Source organism: Malus sylvestris, chromosome 11 (assembly GCF_916048215.2).
Source record: "Malus sylvestris chromosome 11, drMalSylv7.2, whole genome shotgun sequence".
In the NCBI taxonomy this organism is placed as follows: Eukaryota; Viridiplantae; Streptophyta; class Magnoliopsida; order Rosales; family Rosaceae; genus Malus; species Malus sylvestris.
Window position 1 is genome coordinate 13,520,844 of NC_062270.1, and position 13,249 is coordinate 13,534,092.

The window sequence follows — 13,249 nt, forward strand, 5'->3', positions numbered from 1 at the left end:
TTTGTAACCGTCGAAAACTTTTGTTCCGTTACGTAATCTCTGAATGTTTGTTTTTTACGATTTTTTACGTATGCAATCTCGGAATGTGTACAAATAATTTTGACGGTTGGATCGTTGAAAAAAGCTTCTTAGAATGCGTATCACATCAAAACAGTAGATTAAACAAACACTTAGAGTTAATGTTATACTTCCATTAAGAATAAAATAAGATTTTGTGGTATCCACTAGTGTAAATATTTTAAATTAAAGATCAAATTTATTCATTACATTCTTATAGGGTCGAAGAGTGTAGCTGTAAAAAATCATCAAAATCGGAGCTAAAATAACCGTTAAATTGTGATTTTTTGTTTGTAACCGTCGAAAACTTTTGTTCCGTTACGTAATCTCTGAATGTTTGTTTTTTACGATTTTTTACGTATGCAATCTCAGAGTGTGTACAAATAATTTTGACGGTTGGATCGTTGAAAAAAGCTTCTTAGAATGCGTATCACATCAAAACAGTAGATTAAACAAACACTTAGAATTAATGTTATACTTCCATTAAGAATAAAATAAGATTTTGTGGTATCCACTAGTGTAAATATTTTAAATTGAAGATCAAATTCATTCATTACATTCTTATAGGGTCGAAGAGTGTAGTTGTAAAAAATCATTAAAATCAAAGCTAAAATAACCGTTAAATTGTGAATTTTTGTTTATAACCGTCGAAAACTTTTGTTCCGTTACGTAATCTTTGAATGTTTGTTTTTTACGATTTTTTACATATGCGATCTTGTAGTATCTACAAACAAGTTTGACGGTTAGATCATGGAAACTAATTTCGTAGAATGCATAAATTTGCCAAAATTTTGTGCTAAATTTGTGCTAAATTGAAGTGGGAAAAGTAATATGTGTTAAATTTTTATTTATGTTTTTCAAGTATTGATTAGACAATATTTAGTTCGTGTGAAGACATTTTCATTGTACAATTCTCTTTTTGTTTATTTATTGCATATTTTACATGGATTATTATCTATTAAACCAAAAATGTAAAAATTATCTATTAAACCAAAGAATTATTTATTTAATTTTTAAAAACATATTCTATTTAAATACATATTATTTATTTATTTATTAAACCAAACAATTATTATTTTATTTTTTTAAATTGTAACAAAATTTTGGGGGGGGGGGGGGAATTTAAAATTTGGGGGAAAGTTTAAAATTTTTGCCACCATTTTGTTTCTGTCGGTTATAACCGACATTAATGAAAGTTTCTGTCGGTTTTTATTAAAAAAAAATTTGTCGGTTTTTATTAAAAACATTTCTGACGGTTTTAACTGACAGTAATGAAGCATTTCCACATTATAACCCCCCCCTCCATCTCTCCCTGCCGTCGGTGCTTCTCCCTTCCCTATTTTCTCCTCTCCTCATTTCCTTCTCCTTCTTTTCTCTCCTCTCCTCATTTACTTCCAGTTCGAACCCTAGCTTTAGCTATCTCTCTCTCTTTCTCTCTCTCTGTGTCTCTCATATTGCTCAGGTTCACAGGCACAATAGGTGAGGTTGGGGATTTATGTCCTCAGTGGATTGAATCTAAATGGTGATCGTTGAAGGTTAAGATGCTAACAAGTTACAGATCAAATGCTGTTTTATTTCTTCCTGTTCATCTACTTATCTTTAGTTGTATTTCTTGCAGGTTCAATGGGATGAGCATGCTGCAGTTCAAAGGCCTCGACATATTATTTTTGAGTTCGAGCTCGAGCATGCTGCAGTTCTCCTTGGGATATAGAACCTTTTGTAGCTTCGGCTCCATCCAATCTTGCTCAACCAGTGGTAGAGAGCAAAAGGCCACGACATATTATTTTCGAGTTCGAGCTCGAGCTCCATCAAATATGCTACTCTCTCTCAGCTTTTGTGTGTGTTTTCTTGGGTTTTTGGCTGTTTGTTCAAGTTGTTGAGGGATCTGATGTTTTCGAGTTCGAGTTCGAGCTCGAGCTCCGGCGAGGTTTTGGATGGTGAACGCAGAATTTTTTTTTTTATTAATATACTTTCTGTCGGTTTTATCCGACAAGAATGATTTTATATATTTTATAATAAATTCTCTGTCGGATATAACCGACAGAATTCCTGGCGGTTTTAGTATTTTCTTTCGGTTTTATGCGACATAAATTATAATAAATAAATATATATCCTGTCGGTTATAACCGACGGAATTTCTGTCGGATAAAACCGACAGTAGTTCTGTCGGTTTTATAATATTTTCTGTCGGAAAATTTATTTCCTGACGCGAGCAATGCTGTCGCTTATGATATCCGCCACTGCAACCATTTTCTGTCGGATTTTGCTTAAAATCCCTCAGTAATAACCTTTTCTTGTCGTTTTTATTTGTGTCAGTAATGGGTAGTTTTGTAGTAGTGGTTGGCCCTTTTGTAGTTTGTTTATCTTGGCCCATTTTTTACTTGTTTATATGTTAACTTTAGGCCTTTGGTTTGTTTATATATGTATGTATAAGTAGTGAAACCCGCATGATGCTGCGGGTTTCAAAACTGTCTTAAACGTGTAAAAAGTAGGGCATATATACGTGAGAAAATATGTGCCAAATAGTAGGGTTATATACATATATTACATGAGAAAATTGAGGATGCTGATATGGCACAGTAAGAGAGTGCTATTTACATTCTTATATTACATGACAAAAAGTAGTATAGTTATTTAAAACAAAGACTCTGGCTTATCGCTTGCAGCCATGTTTCCAATTGCTCCATTTCTTGTGATTTATTAATTTTTGTTCTCTAATCAAGGGAAATTACAAAATCATATTGAAAACCCCTATCGAAGCACATTAATAATCTAACTAATGAATGTGATTCAAGAAACAAACCTTGTTCAAGTGCAATCGATCAGATCTCGCCCTTGCATTGCTGGTTCCAACACAACACTCTGTACACAAAATCCCAAAAAAAAAGAAATCAATAAGTAACCTACTTAATAGATTAATGTAGGCAGATGTGAATTTGAATGGCTTAAAACTCAATAGGTAACCTACTTAACCAACCAAATTGAATGGCTTAAAAGTCAAAAATTGCGAAATTTTATAGAAAAGTTTCAACCAGACCTTATTTCAAAAACATTCATCTGTTCTTCCTCAGGTTGAAAAACAACTCCTCCCCCAAAATTGATTTACAGCATCTGTTTCGAGCCTAATCATTATGAGTCAATTTGGAGATTTGATAAAAGATTTTAGAAATTAAATGAATAATTCAGATATAAAAAATCATATCAAAAGAACCCATAACTTCAAAAGAAAAATTGTCCTAAACCCTACAAATTTAAACGAAGAATTCTTAAAAAAAAGGTAAATCGATCTGATAAAGACATGAGTAAATTAATTTCATAAATATGAAATCATAAGCATGCGATTCCTTATACTACTGTTGGTATGAACAGTAAATTAATTTATGAGTAAATTGATTTCGATTAGCTTTAAAACTCAACCATTGCACACCAAATTCACAACCTAAGCAAATTTGAGGGTGTGGAGTAAGAATATCACCTTCGCCAAACCCAAAAAGGGTCGGAAAGGCCTGAAACTGGTCGGAGAAAACTCAGATCTTCATCGGAAAAACCCACCGCGAGCTGGGTTTATGGAACTCCTCAGTCTAGGGGCAGATTCGAGCATGCAAAGCTCGAATGTTTTTGTTGGGACTCTCCTAAGTTGAATATATTGAGATAATGCTTTGAAAAAATAGAAGCAAAGTTACAGATATATACGCGTGCACACATAAAACCTTAGACAAACCCTCCAACTTGAGGGTATTCATATGCAGATTATACAGTTTCCTTCAAATATATATGAATATAAATATATGAATTAATCAACCTTCTTCTCTCTTATGAATGCTTATTCTACTTATTCTACTTATCATTGATATATATAAGGTCAGGCATTCTCCTCACTGTCCTCAAATGTGGATTGGCTGATTTTCATTTCAACTGATGCAAAAAGTACTATATATGTTTTGAGTTTATCAACATAAAGATGTAAATAGTACTACATACATCAAACTGGTACGATGTATGCACTACGAATCATACATTTATAAAGTAGATGATTTGTCCTGAAACAATCACAACCTCAAACAACTAAAGTTTAGAGAACGAACTCTAAGTATCAAAGTACTTAACTTATCTCACTCTCTGCATAAAACTTTTAAAAAACCAAACGCCAATTATTGAAATGGAAAACTGAAGTACCTAGCAAAGTTTTTCTTTTTATCCAGACATTCAAGATGGTAAACAATATTTTTGAACACCCACTCTAAATATGACAACTATCGGCAACCCTCAACCTTGTAACATGTATCAAGCTGGTTTCAAATAAACCAATGGAAAACTAAAATATCAGTGTTTGGGAAGTAACCTTATTTGAAATACCATTAAAAAACAAAGTATACTTTTAGGCAAATATTGTTCATAAACCCTAATATAATTCATGATAGTTGCCAAAAGGAAAATACCTCTCGATTACATTTCTTTCCTTCACAGACTTTCTCCTTGACAAAGTCCTAAGATAAAACCAAAAAGGAAACTCAGTCGCAACTGATGCAATTTATCAATAAAAAATCACCGGAAAAACAGAACCCAAATTCCACAATAAGCAAAAGGTAAGGAAAAAAGTGGATTTATTGAAGATTTTGAAATCCTATAGACACAAAGCTAAGAGAAAATCCTTCAGATAATTGCTTTGTTTCAACATGACCATTACTTTATATGGCTGGAGACGATTGGTGGTAAGCTCACACAAAATTTGCAAATTAAATCACAACTACAATTGAAAAACAACGATATGGGATCACATTGATCATAAATTATTATCTACAACTCAAAAAATAAAAAGAGAGAAATTATTATCTGCAACTTAAAAATAAAAAGAGAGATAGAAACTTGCCGGAAAAACAAAAACCCTCACCGGAACCGAAACTAATCGAGCATGCAACGGGTTTTTTTTACTTCTGAGATGAAGGGAAGACGATTGGTGGCAAAGGGGAGGTCCGATTTGCAATAGATGCAAAATTACAGATATACACACACACAAAACCTTAGACAATCCCTCCAGCTTAAGGGCATTCATATGCAGATTATACAGCTTCCTTCGATTCATCTTAAGATGAACTAATATTGATCATGCAACTATGTCCAGCATAAATCAATTTTTACTAAAAACACTTCGAAATAACTTACCTAATAAGTTGCCTCACAGGTAACAAATCCCGCCATTGCAGAAGAGTACCATTCATTCATGATCATCCTGCATACCAGTTCCAAATTCTCAAACCTCAAAACGAAAACCAAAATAATACCTAACAAAATTGAAGCATATCTTGACATGCAAAAGGTCAAAAGGTACCTGAAGTGATGAGCAATGGTTTGACATACTTTTTTTTCTTCACCTCTTTGTAAGTTGCTCTTTGCATAAACTACATCAATTAAAAAAATAAAAATAAAAACCCATCACGTCAAATTTATCTGAATATTTAATCACAGGTGCACCAGAAAATTATAAAACTTAAAATTAAAAAACCCCAATATGAATTTAAGCAAAACCCTGTTGGATAAATGTCAACAATCTGTGATAATTTATATATGCTAATAAATAATAAATGCAATAGAAAATTAACAGAATATAAACTAGAATACGAATTATAAAAACAGACAACTTGAAGATCGAGGCTTGCATACCGCAATGTCCTTGAAACATAAATTTCGTCCCTACTCTGTGCTGGTAGTTCTACGGACGTCTCCTTCACCAGGATTCAACGATCAAGTTAAAATTCCAGCACCGGAAAATTTAACTTCTGGCGAATTTAGTGTGGTTCTCTCAGTAAGAAGGTCAGTAAGAAGGTTTAGGAATGTAAAAGATGAAGTTGATTATTTTCTGTATTCTAAATGTCATGCAGATTGATGTATATATAGCAAATGGATGCTTGTTTGCAACAGGTATGAGAATGGGGTGTGACTGTTGGGAGACATCTCTTCAGAGGGTGCTTTGCTCTGTGTTCAGAAAGAACTCTCAGACTTCATCTGAAAGGATGAGTCTTTTCATAAAAAATAATTAATTAATTAAATTCGAATTTAATTAAAAATAACTAATTAAATCCGAAAAATAATTAATTAAATAATTTAATTATTAGAGCCCGAGCCCAAAAGCCTCAAGGCCCATCTTTTGATAATTGATTATATATTAATGATATATTATTTATAATTAATTATATATTAATTACCAATTAATTAATACACTCCAAAGCTCAACCCCAAGGGTGAGCCCAGTTTTCTTCTCCAAGGCCTATCTTCCAATCACTTTCTATAAGAGATAAAGCTTTATAAAGTGTGGAGACTTCGTGGGAATGGTCAATGTGGGACAAACCCTACATAATAAATTTCTACTCAAAATGTCCAACAAACCCATATCAGATTCTAAGTGGGTTTATGAAAAATAGTATTAATCAGATATCAACACCGTAAATAAATAAATAAATTGAAATTTTGCTACCTTTAAGTTTCAAGGATTTTACTTTAGAATCCAAGGAAACCCCAGATCATATTCTAAGTGGGTTTATCAAAAATAATAATCCAATAAGAAAGTAACACTGAAAGTAAATAAGAAACCGAAAAAAAAAATTTGAATTTTCTTACCTTTAGTTTCTGGGTTTACACTGTGGAATCCAATTGAGAACTGAAGGATGAGACTGGTGATGGTTTTCGGTGTTTCTGGGTTCGTGGGTGCTGGGTGGGGTGGGGGTTTTGAATCGTGATGTTAAGAGAGAGCGAGAGAGAGAATGACATTCACTTAAGAGGAAAAAGAAGATAAAAATGGATGGACTGATTTCTTATCACAGTGCCCCAAATAAATGGACGGTTCATATTCAATTAGATTTACAGCAGAGTAATTTATTGAAATTACACAATTAAGGCAGGGGCATTTTCAAAATTACACTGTTCTTAAGAACAATAAAACAGTTTGTTTTCAGCTTTAGTATAGATTGAATTTAGTTTGTAATAAGTAGCTTTTAACGAAAAAATAAAAAAAAGGAAGGTTGGAGGGGACTTCTTTAAGGGTAATAACACCAACCTTATAAGTAAGAAATTAAGAGGCCTAATCTTATAAGTAAGAAATTAAGAGGGTAATAACCTCCTCTATAAGTGCCTCTGTTCGATCCCAACCATGCTTAAAGTCACTGGGAGAAAATGGTCATTTCTTACTAAAGCTTATAGAAATCTCATTGTAGGCTCAACTCTGCATTGTGTTTGAACGATTCAAACCATTTAATTTTTAGGTACTTCTTCAAATATCATCCTTCAAAAAACATTCAAATTCAAAAACCTTTAAACCGCTCAATGAAATGGTTGTTGGCTGTGTATTTTATTGAAATACCTTTTTCGGCTATTTTTATATTATTAGTAGTTTTGGATTCGTCCAACTTTTTGCATTATTAGTCCAAGAAATAAGGCTTGAAAATTAAATAGCTTGGATCAATTGAAATAAATGAAGAGGGTCACAAAGGTGTGTCTCAAGTAAGTCAACCAAAAGGGTACATAAAACGCGTTGCCAATAATACGTTGCTGTGGTGTAGTGGTTATCACGTTAGTCTTACACACTAAAGGTCCCCAGTTCGATCCTGGGCAGCAACATAATTAATATTTAATCATCTTTTTAAACCTCCTCTATATATGATACAAGTTTTACTTATATTTGTTATCTATATATAATTGTATCAAGGTTGCTGTGGTGTAGTGGTTATCACGTTAGTCTTACACACTAAAGGTCTCCAGTTCGATCCTGGGCAGCAACATTTTTTATTTATCACTTTTTGCCACATTTTTTTTTCCAGTGCATGTTTTGAAATTTCTCTTCTTTTACCCAAAAGTAGGGACTTCTTGGGGTGAAAATTGAAGTCGTCTTAAGACCAACTCCAATGATGGGTTAAAAGCCAAATTATCCCTTAAAATTTAGCTTAGAAATCGGAATTTAAATTTTTCAATATTTATCGGAATTTAAATTTTTTTAGATTAAAATGTTCATAAAATTAATTTACGATAATCTACATATTTATTTTATTTTTAATTTAATTTAACAAAAAAATTAGCCTAAGTTCATTCTTTAATAATCCCGAGCTAAAATTTTAGACTAGAATGGTTGGAGTATAAAAGCTGTTTTTGGGCTAAAAGCTAAATTTTCCGAGCTAAAATATTTGGCTTTTAACCCAACCATTGGAGATGGTCTAAGATTTGCTGAGAAGAAGAATTATCACTTACAAGAAAAAAAAAATATTTCTTAGACGATACGATGTTGAGTTTCCACCATGTGTTTCTAGTTCGAAACTCTTTCATCTCCTAAATTATTGTTATAGTTTCGAACTCTTTAATAAAAAATAAATATTTCCTAGAAGAAAAAGGTTGACATAGAAAATGTAGGAAAAAGAATTGCCCAAAAGTGGTACTCAATCAAATGTAAATGTAATGAACAACAAAAATACATTGGCAGGTAAATCAGATTTATACATCTCTACCTTCGTTACATTACATTAACATTACGGCCTCCTTCCAATTGGTGCCTACATGAAATACATGATGTTGATGGTACTTTGGCCATGTACATCCTGCACAAATACCTCAAAAAGGGAATTCTCCGCTCAAGTAAGTCCTCGAAAATGACTCCCAAAGGTGCTTATCCCTAGTTAGCAGAAACGATTACTCGCACTTTAGCAGTGACTTCTGGGTGAAGTTTCAGTTCTGCAATATATTCTCCTATCTCTCGAATATCTGGCAGCGACACAATGCGCTTGTCCACTTCCCTACATATGAATGAAAGAACAGACATGGAGCAATCAGGGTGTGTTTGGAAAAGATTAAATGACAAACACCGGCATGAAAGATTTGAATTGCAAAATATCACACCATTTGCAATCCACACATACACACATAAAATTATCACAAACCTTTAAACTGCAAAATACACGAGCATACAATAAACTATCACAATGTTTTTCTGTTTGGAAAAGTTTGGTTCCGGGGATATGTTTGCAAGGTCTTCTCGAGAAGTTTCTAACCATTTAAGCTAATGCATTAATACAAAATTAATCTCTTCTTCTTGGTCAAAGTGAGGAGTCACAATTCAAGACTTAATTGGAAAAGTTTGGATTCCGGGGATATATCCTTCTTGCTGCTTTTCCCTCTTTTCTTTTTGGGGGTGTTGCGGTTTAAAAGCAAAATTCTGCTGCTAGCCTGTAGTAGTTCTTAAGCGTAAAAGTATTGATGCTTGTGTTATGAAACTATATGGTATATATCATGCATACAAAATTCAGATAACAATAACAGAGCTCGTGCGAAAATTGTGAATGATATATCGATCATACTCTTACTTGATAAAAGATACTTACCTGTTAAGTTGTGCCTTGATTATGTCAACAAGATCTTGGGGGGTGACGCTGCAGAAACATATCTCTGTTAAATTTCATATGCAGACAGTGCATGAAGTATTTAATGTCGCACTGAATACAACTAACCTTCCAAAAATTAACTTTCCTTTTCCACCTTTGCGCTTCACCTTGAAACCCCCAACAGTTTCAAAAATACGAGCAAGTTGCTCCGCCTCTTCTTTTACCTGCACCAAGATGAAATAATCTTACAAGACATGATTGATAGGACGAAATCATACAATATAGAATCTACTGCCAAGAGAGGTATCAAATGCATTTAAAATTGCTTTGCTGTACAACACCACATAAAACACAATCAGCACAGAGCCAGAGTACATCCAAATCATATTTTAAATGTGAGATAAAAATATATGAGTATGGCGCCCAAAACAAAAGGAGAAAACAAATGTGTTAATTACCCGTATTTTCTCTGCCTCAATCCTTTCCTCTTCAACCTTCATTTCCCTGGAAAGAACAATTAAAATTATGATTAATATGTTCTTAAGAGATATATAATTAATTTGGTACCCTAATTATTTTTCCCAAAAAACCTAAAAAGTGTGAATGCCATTAGGTAATTTGATTTAACTCCCACCAAAACTTATGTTTATGCCTTAAGGCATAATGTAGTCTTAGACACAAAACCCTTGTGTGACATGTCATCTATCAATGTTTAATGAGCAAAAGTTTATATTCGGTGAATCATAATATACATTACAAACAATTGTTTATTGGATAAAAACCATGTAGTTGTAACTTGGAACTTATAAATTAAGCAGGCTAATGGCTTGTGCAGTCTAAGAAAATACATCAAGAAAAGAGGCATATTCACACAATAGGTGCTAAACCCTCTTTATGTCTATCTCTAGTTTAAATTTCTATCTGAAAACGTAAGAAAAGAATTGCACCCAAGGACTGAGATGTCTCCAATTAAATTGCAGAAGCAACTAAGAAGCATAATAGTTGTGCAAATAAAAGTTCACATTTTGATGCAGAGAACTTGAGAAGTATTACTATTAGTACCTCACATTGATTTTATATGAGCATGGATCAAACTCGAAGTATATGAATCGGCTGAACATTCAAATTTTGTGTCGAATTTATGAAAGAATTTCAGAGTTGGTAGTATACACTAAGGGCAGTTTACATTAGAGAGCAGTTTACTATTGGTAATCAAGTCTCACCACAAACATCGATCGACATTTCATACATTACTTTCACAACTTGTATATGCCTCCTCTTTCCGTCCCATACATTATCTAATCAATTCCGTCAGCATTCTGCATAAGTTCTATCTTATGGTTTCCAACTAAAACTTTTCGTCATCAAACTAGTTTGACTCGTAAACACAACACAAAACAACAGATTCACAAGTCTTATTGTAAACTTCAGATATGAAAATGTGAAACATAAAGTAGAAGAAATTGACAAAAACAAAAAAAGGGGCTCGTTCCGAATGAGAAAATTCAGTTATGCATTACTTGAGCAGCAGGGGAGTTACAATCTGGGCTTTCCCCAATGGTAGCAGATAATTCCTGTAATAACCAGCTTTCACACTTAAAAGTTGCCCTTTCTTTCCCAGGTCAGTTATGTCCTCCTTTAGAATTATCTGAAACAACCAAACAACCAAACAACAACAACAATTAAATTAAACAACCGCACAATAATGCTACATTTAGTTCACTATTTTTCTTTGAATTTGTAAGACAAAGGACATGCTTAGAAAAATAAATTGAGGTGGGTTCTTCCACTTTTGAATTCTGGAAGCAAAGAAACTATAAAAATTTAAACTTATGGGTAAACATAGAAATACCAGAGGAAGAGAACCCATTTCTTATATTTACCGTTCGAGCCTTCTTTGCTTTCTTCTGAGCGACAACCACCAATCCCGTTCTTCTATCTGACAATTTGGTAGCTTCGTTTGTGTTTCCGGCGAAGCTTTGAAGCCACGAGGAAGAACTCCACGACAGAGTCGATGCTGCGGATGCCATTGTCACTCTCTCTCTCTCCCGCTTACGCACAGAGAGTCTTAGGATTTATGGGCTTTACTATCTTATCTATTTCGCCATTTGCCTCTGTTATGTTTCAGAGGAAAATTTCTTTGTGAGCGTTTTGATATAAATGGCAAGAAATTTTAATATTTACGTTATTAATTTTTTAATATACATATCTTACTATTTATATAGTGACACGTAATGTAGTATCTTGTGTTACAAACACACTAAAAAATCTCTCGTTTCAAAGAACGGCACAATATGTGTTGTTTGTCATTTTGGCCTCTCTGAAAAATGTAATCTACAAACGTACCCACTGATTTTTATAAATTTTGAAACAGTTGTCTATCAACAATGCAGTCTAGTTTAGTGATTCTTTTATACGAGGATTGTTTAAAATTGGACTCAATTAGATGGTAAGTTTGATTCGCGTGGCTTATTTCAACCCTCACTTTTTGAAAGTATAAACTGTTATGGAAAAACTAATGAAAATTCTCAAAAACTTCTATCTTAATATTGAGGACATAACAAATCCTAATGGGGTGTGCTATCGATATATCATTTTTTACTTCATATACATCCTCTTAATTTACGATCATCGGATCGACTGAATTAAATGGATCAAATGATAAAGATTAATTGGAAATGTGTGTGAAATAAAAAAATATGTGTAAATAGCACACCCCATCCATAATACCCAAAGATAAATTATATTCAAACACTCCAAATTACTTACCCCACACTTTTTTATTTTTTTAATATTTTTTTTATATTCTACACACCACTAACACTTGATAGAAAATATCAAAAAATTAAAAAGGTGTGGGAAAGTAATTTAGGGTGTGTAAATATAATCTCTCCATACCCAAAATGAGCATATGGAATCACAACCAAAAACAAGGGACCTTCAGGACCATCACCTAAGGCACTACACAAAGAATCCGGATCCTCTTTATGAGGATCCTAGGGATCCGTCAATCATGTTCGTTCATTGTACATCGTGTGGTCAGAAATAATTTTAAATATTTTTTTTAAATTAAACACAAACAATACTTGACAAAAACTAAATGCACGGTTCACGAATCCCGAGAATGTTCACCAAAAAGATCCGAAAAGGATCCCGATGGCTACACAAAAATATAAAAATCATAAAGCATCAGAAATTGATGGACCAAAGATTTCAAACAGTGATAGAAACATACAAAAATAGTGGGCATTGGATCCTCTCCTGAGCACAAGCTCAGGATCCTCCTGACCAACCCACGTGAGCTGTTGGATTTTGATCCAACGGCTACAATTATTATAATTTTTAAAGAGATTTTGTAGTCGTTGGATCAAAATCCAACGGCTCACGTGGACTAGTCAGCAAGATCTTGAGCTTGTGCTCAGGAGAGCATCCAATTCCAAAATAGTGCAATAGATTTAGAAACAATACAAGCAATAGTGACAAGCGCACCAAAAAAAAAAACACTGACAAGCACCAAATGAGACGTTCACACCATCCATTTATAAAATTTGTTGTACACACAACTACTATACCTCAACCCATAGAGCATATGAAGCTTTCCTTTCTTCTTTGTAAACTTTCATCCTTGGAAATATCCTTTGTAATCATCTTTTGTATATATATAAAAGAGCAAGTGTACATATTCAAGCAATTCTCCAATTTTAAAAGGTTTTCTTTATTTCTTTAGTGTGTTTATTCAATTAGACTTTTATTCCAAAACAGGAAAACACTATCTCTGCTATATTATTATCTTAATAAACTGATGATCACACTTGTTCGATCGAGCACTATGT

The 13,249-nt window shown here is 33.2% G+C and overlaps 1 protein-coding gene and 2 non-coding genes across 3 annotated transcripts; 2 read left to right on the plus strand and 1 right to left on the minus strand.

Moving 5' to 3' along the window:
- The first annotated feature begins 7,595 nt into the window (after window positions 1–7,595).
- TRNAV-UAC (transfer RNA valine (anticodon UAC)) lies at window positions 7,596–7,668 on the plus strand. The gene has a single exon. It is a non-coding gene; the product is annotated as a tRNA-Val (tRNA).
- Window positions 7,669–7,756: 88 nt separating this feature from the next.
- On the plus strand, window positions 7,757–7,829 carry TRNAV-UAC (transfer RNA valine (anticodon UAC)). Its single transcript has one exon. It is a non-coding gene; the product is annotated as a tRNA-Val (tRNA).
- A 631-nt stretch (window positions 7,830–8,460) lies between these two features.
- LOC126588202 (50S ribosomal protein L9, chloroplastic-like) lies at window positions 8,461–11,557 on the minus strand. The gene is made up of 6 exons (XM_050253277.1): window positions 11,300–11,557; window positions 10,937–11,064; window positions 9,875–9,920; window positions 9,543–9,640; window positions 9,417–9,464; window positions 8,461–8,831 (listed from the first exon to the last, which is right to left on the minus strand). Exons 1-6 carry the CDS (start codon window positions 11,444–11,446, stop codon window positions 8,711–8,713), a joined length of 588 nt encoding a protein of 195 aa, XP_050109234.1. The 5' UTR covers window positions 11,447–11,557; the 3' UTR covers window positions 8,461–8,710.
- Window positions 11,558–13,249: the final 1,692 nt, after the last annotated feature.

Bases quoted from the DNA above. Each gene is read 5' to 3' on its own strand.
- LOC126588202 (XM_050253277.1), bottom strand. From the start codon at position 11,446: ATGGCATCCGCAGCATCGACTCTGTCGTGGAGTTCTTCCTCGTGGCTT. The intron at 11,065-11,299 runs GTAAATATAAGA...TGGTTGTTTCAG, and splicing joins AAGCAAAGAAGGCTCGAACG to ATAATTCTAAAGGAGGACAT. The intron at 9,641-9,874 runs GTAATTAACACA...ATCTTGGTGCAG, and splicing joins TTGAGGCAGAGAAAATACGG to GTAAAAGAAGAGGCGGAGCA.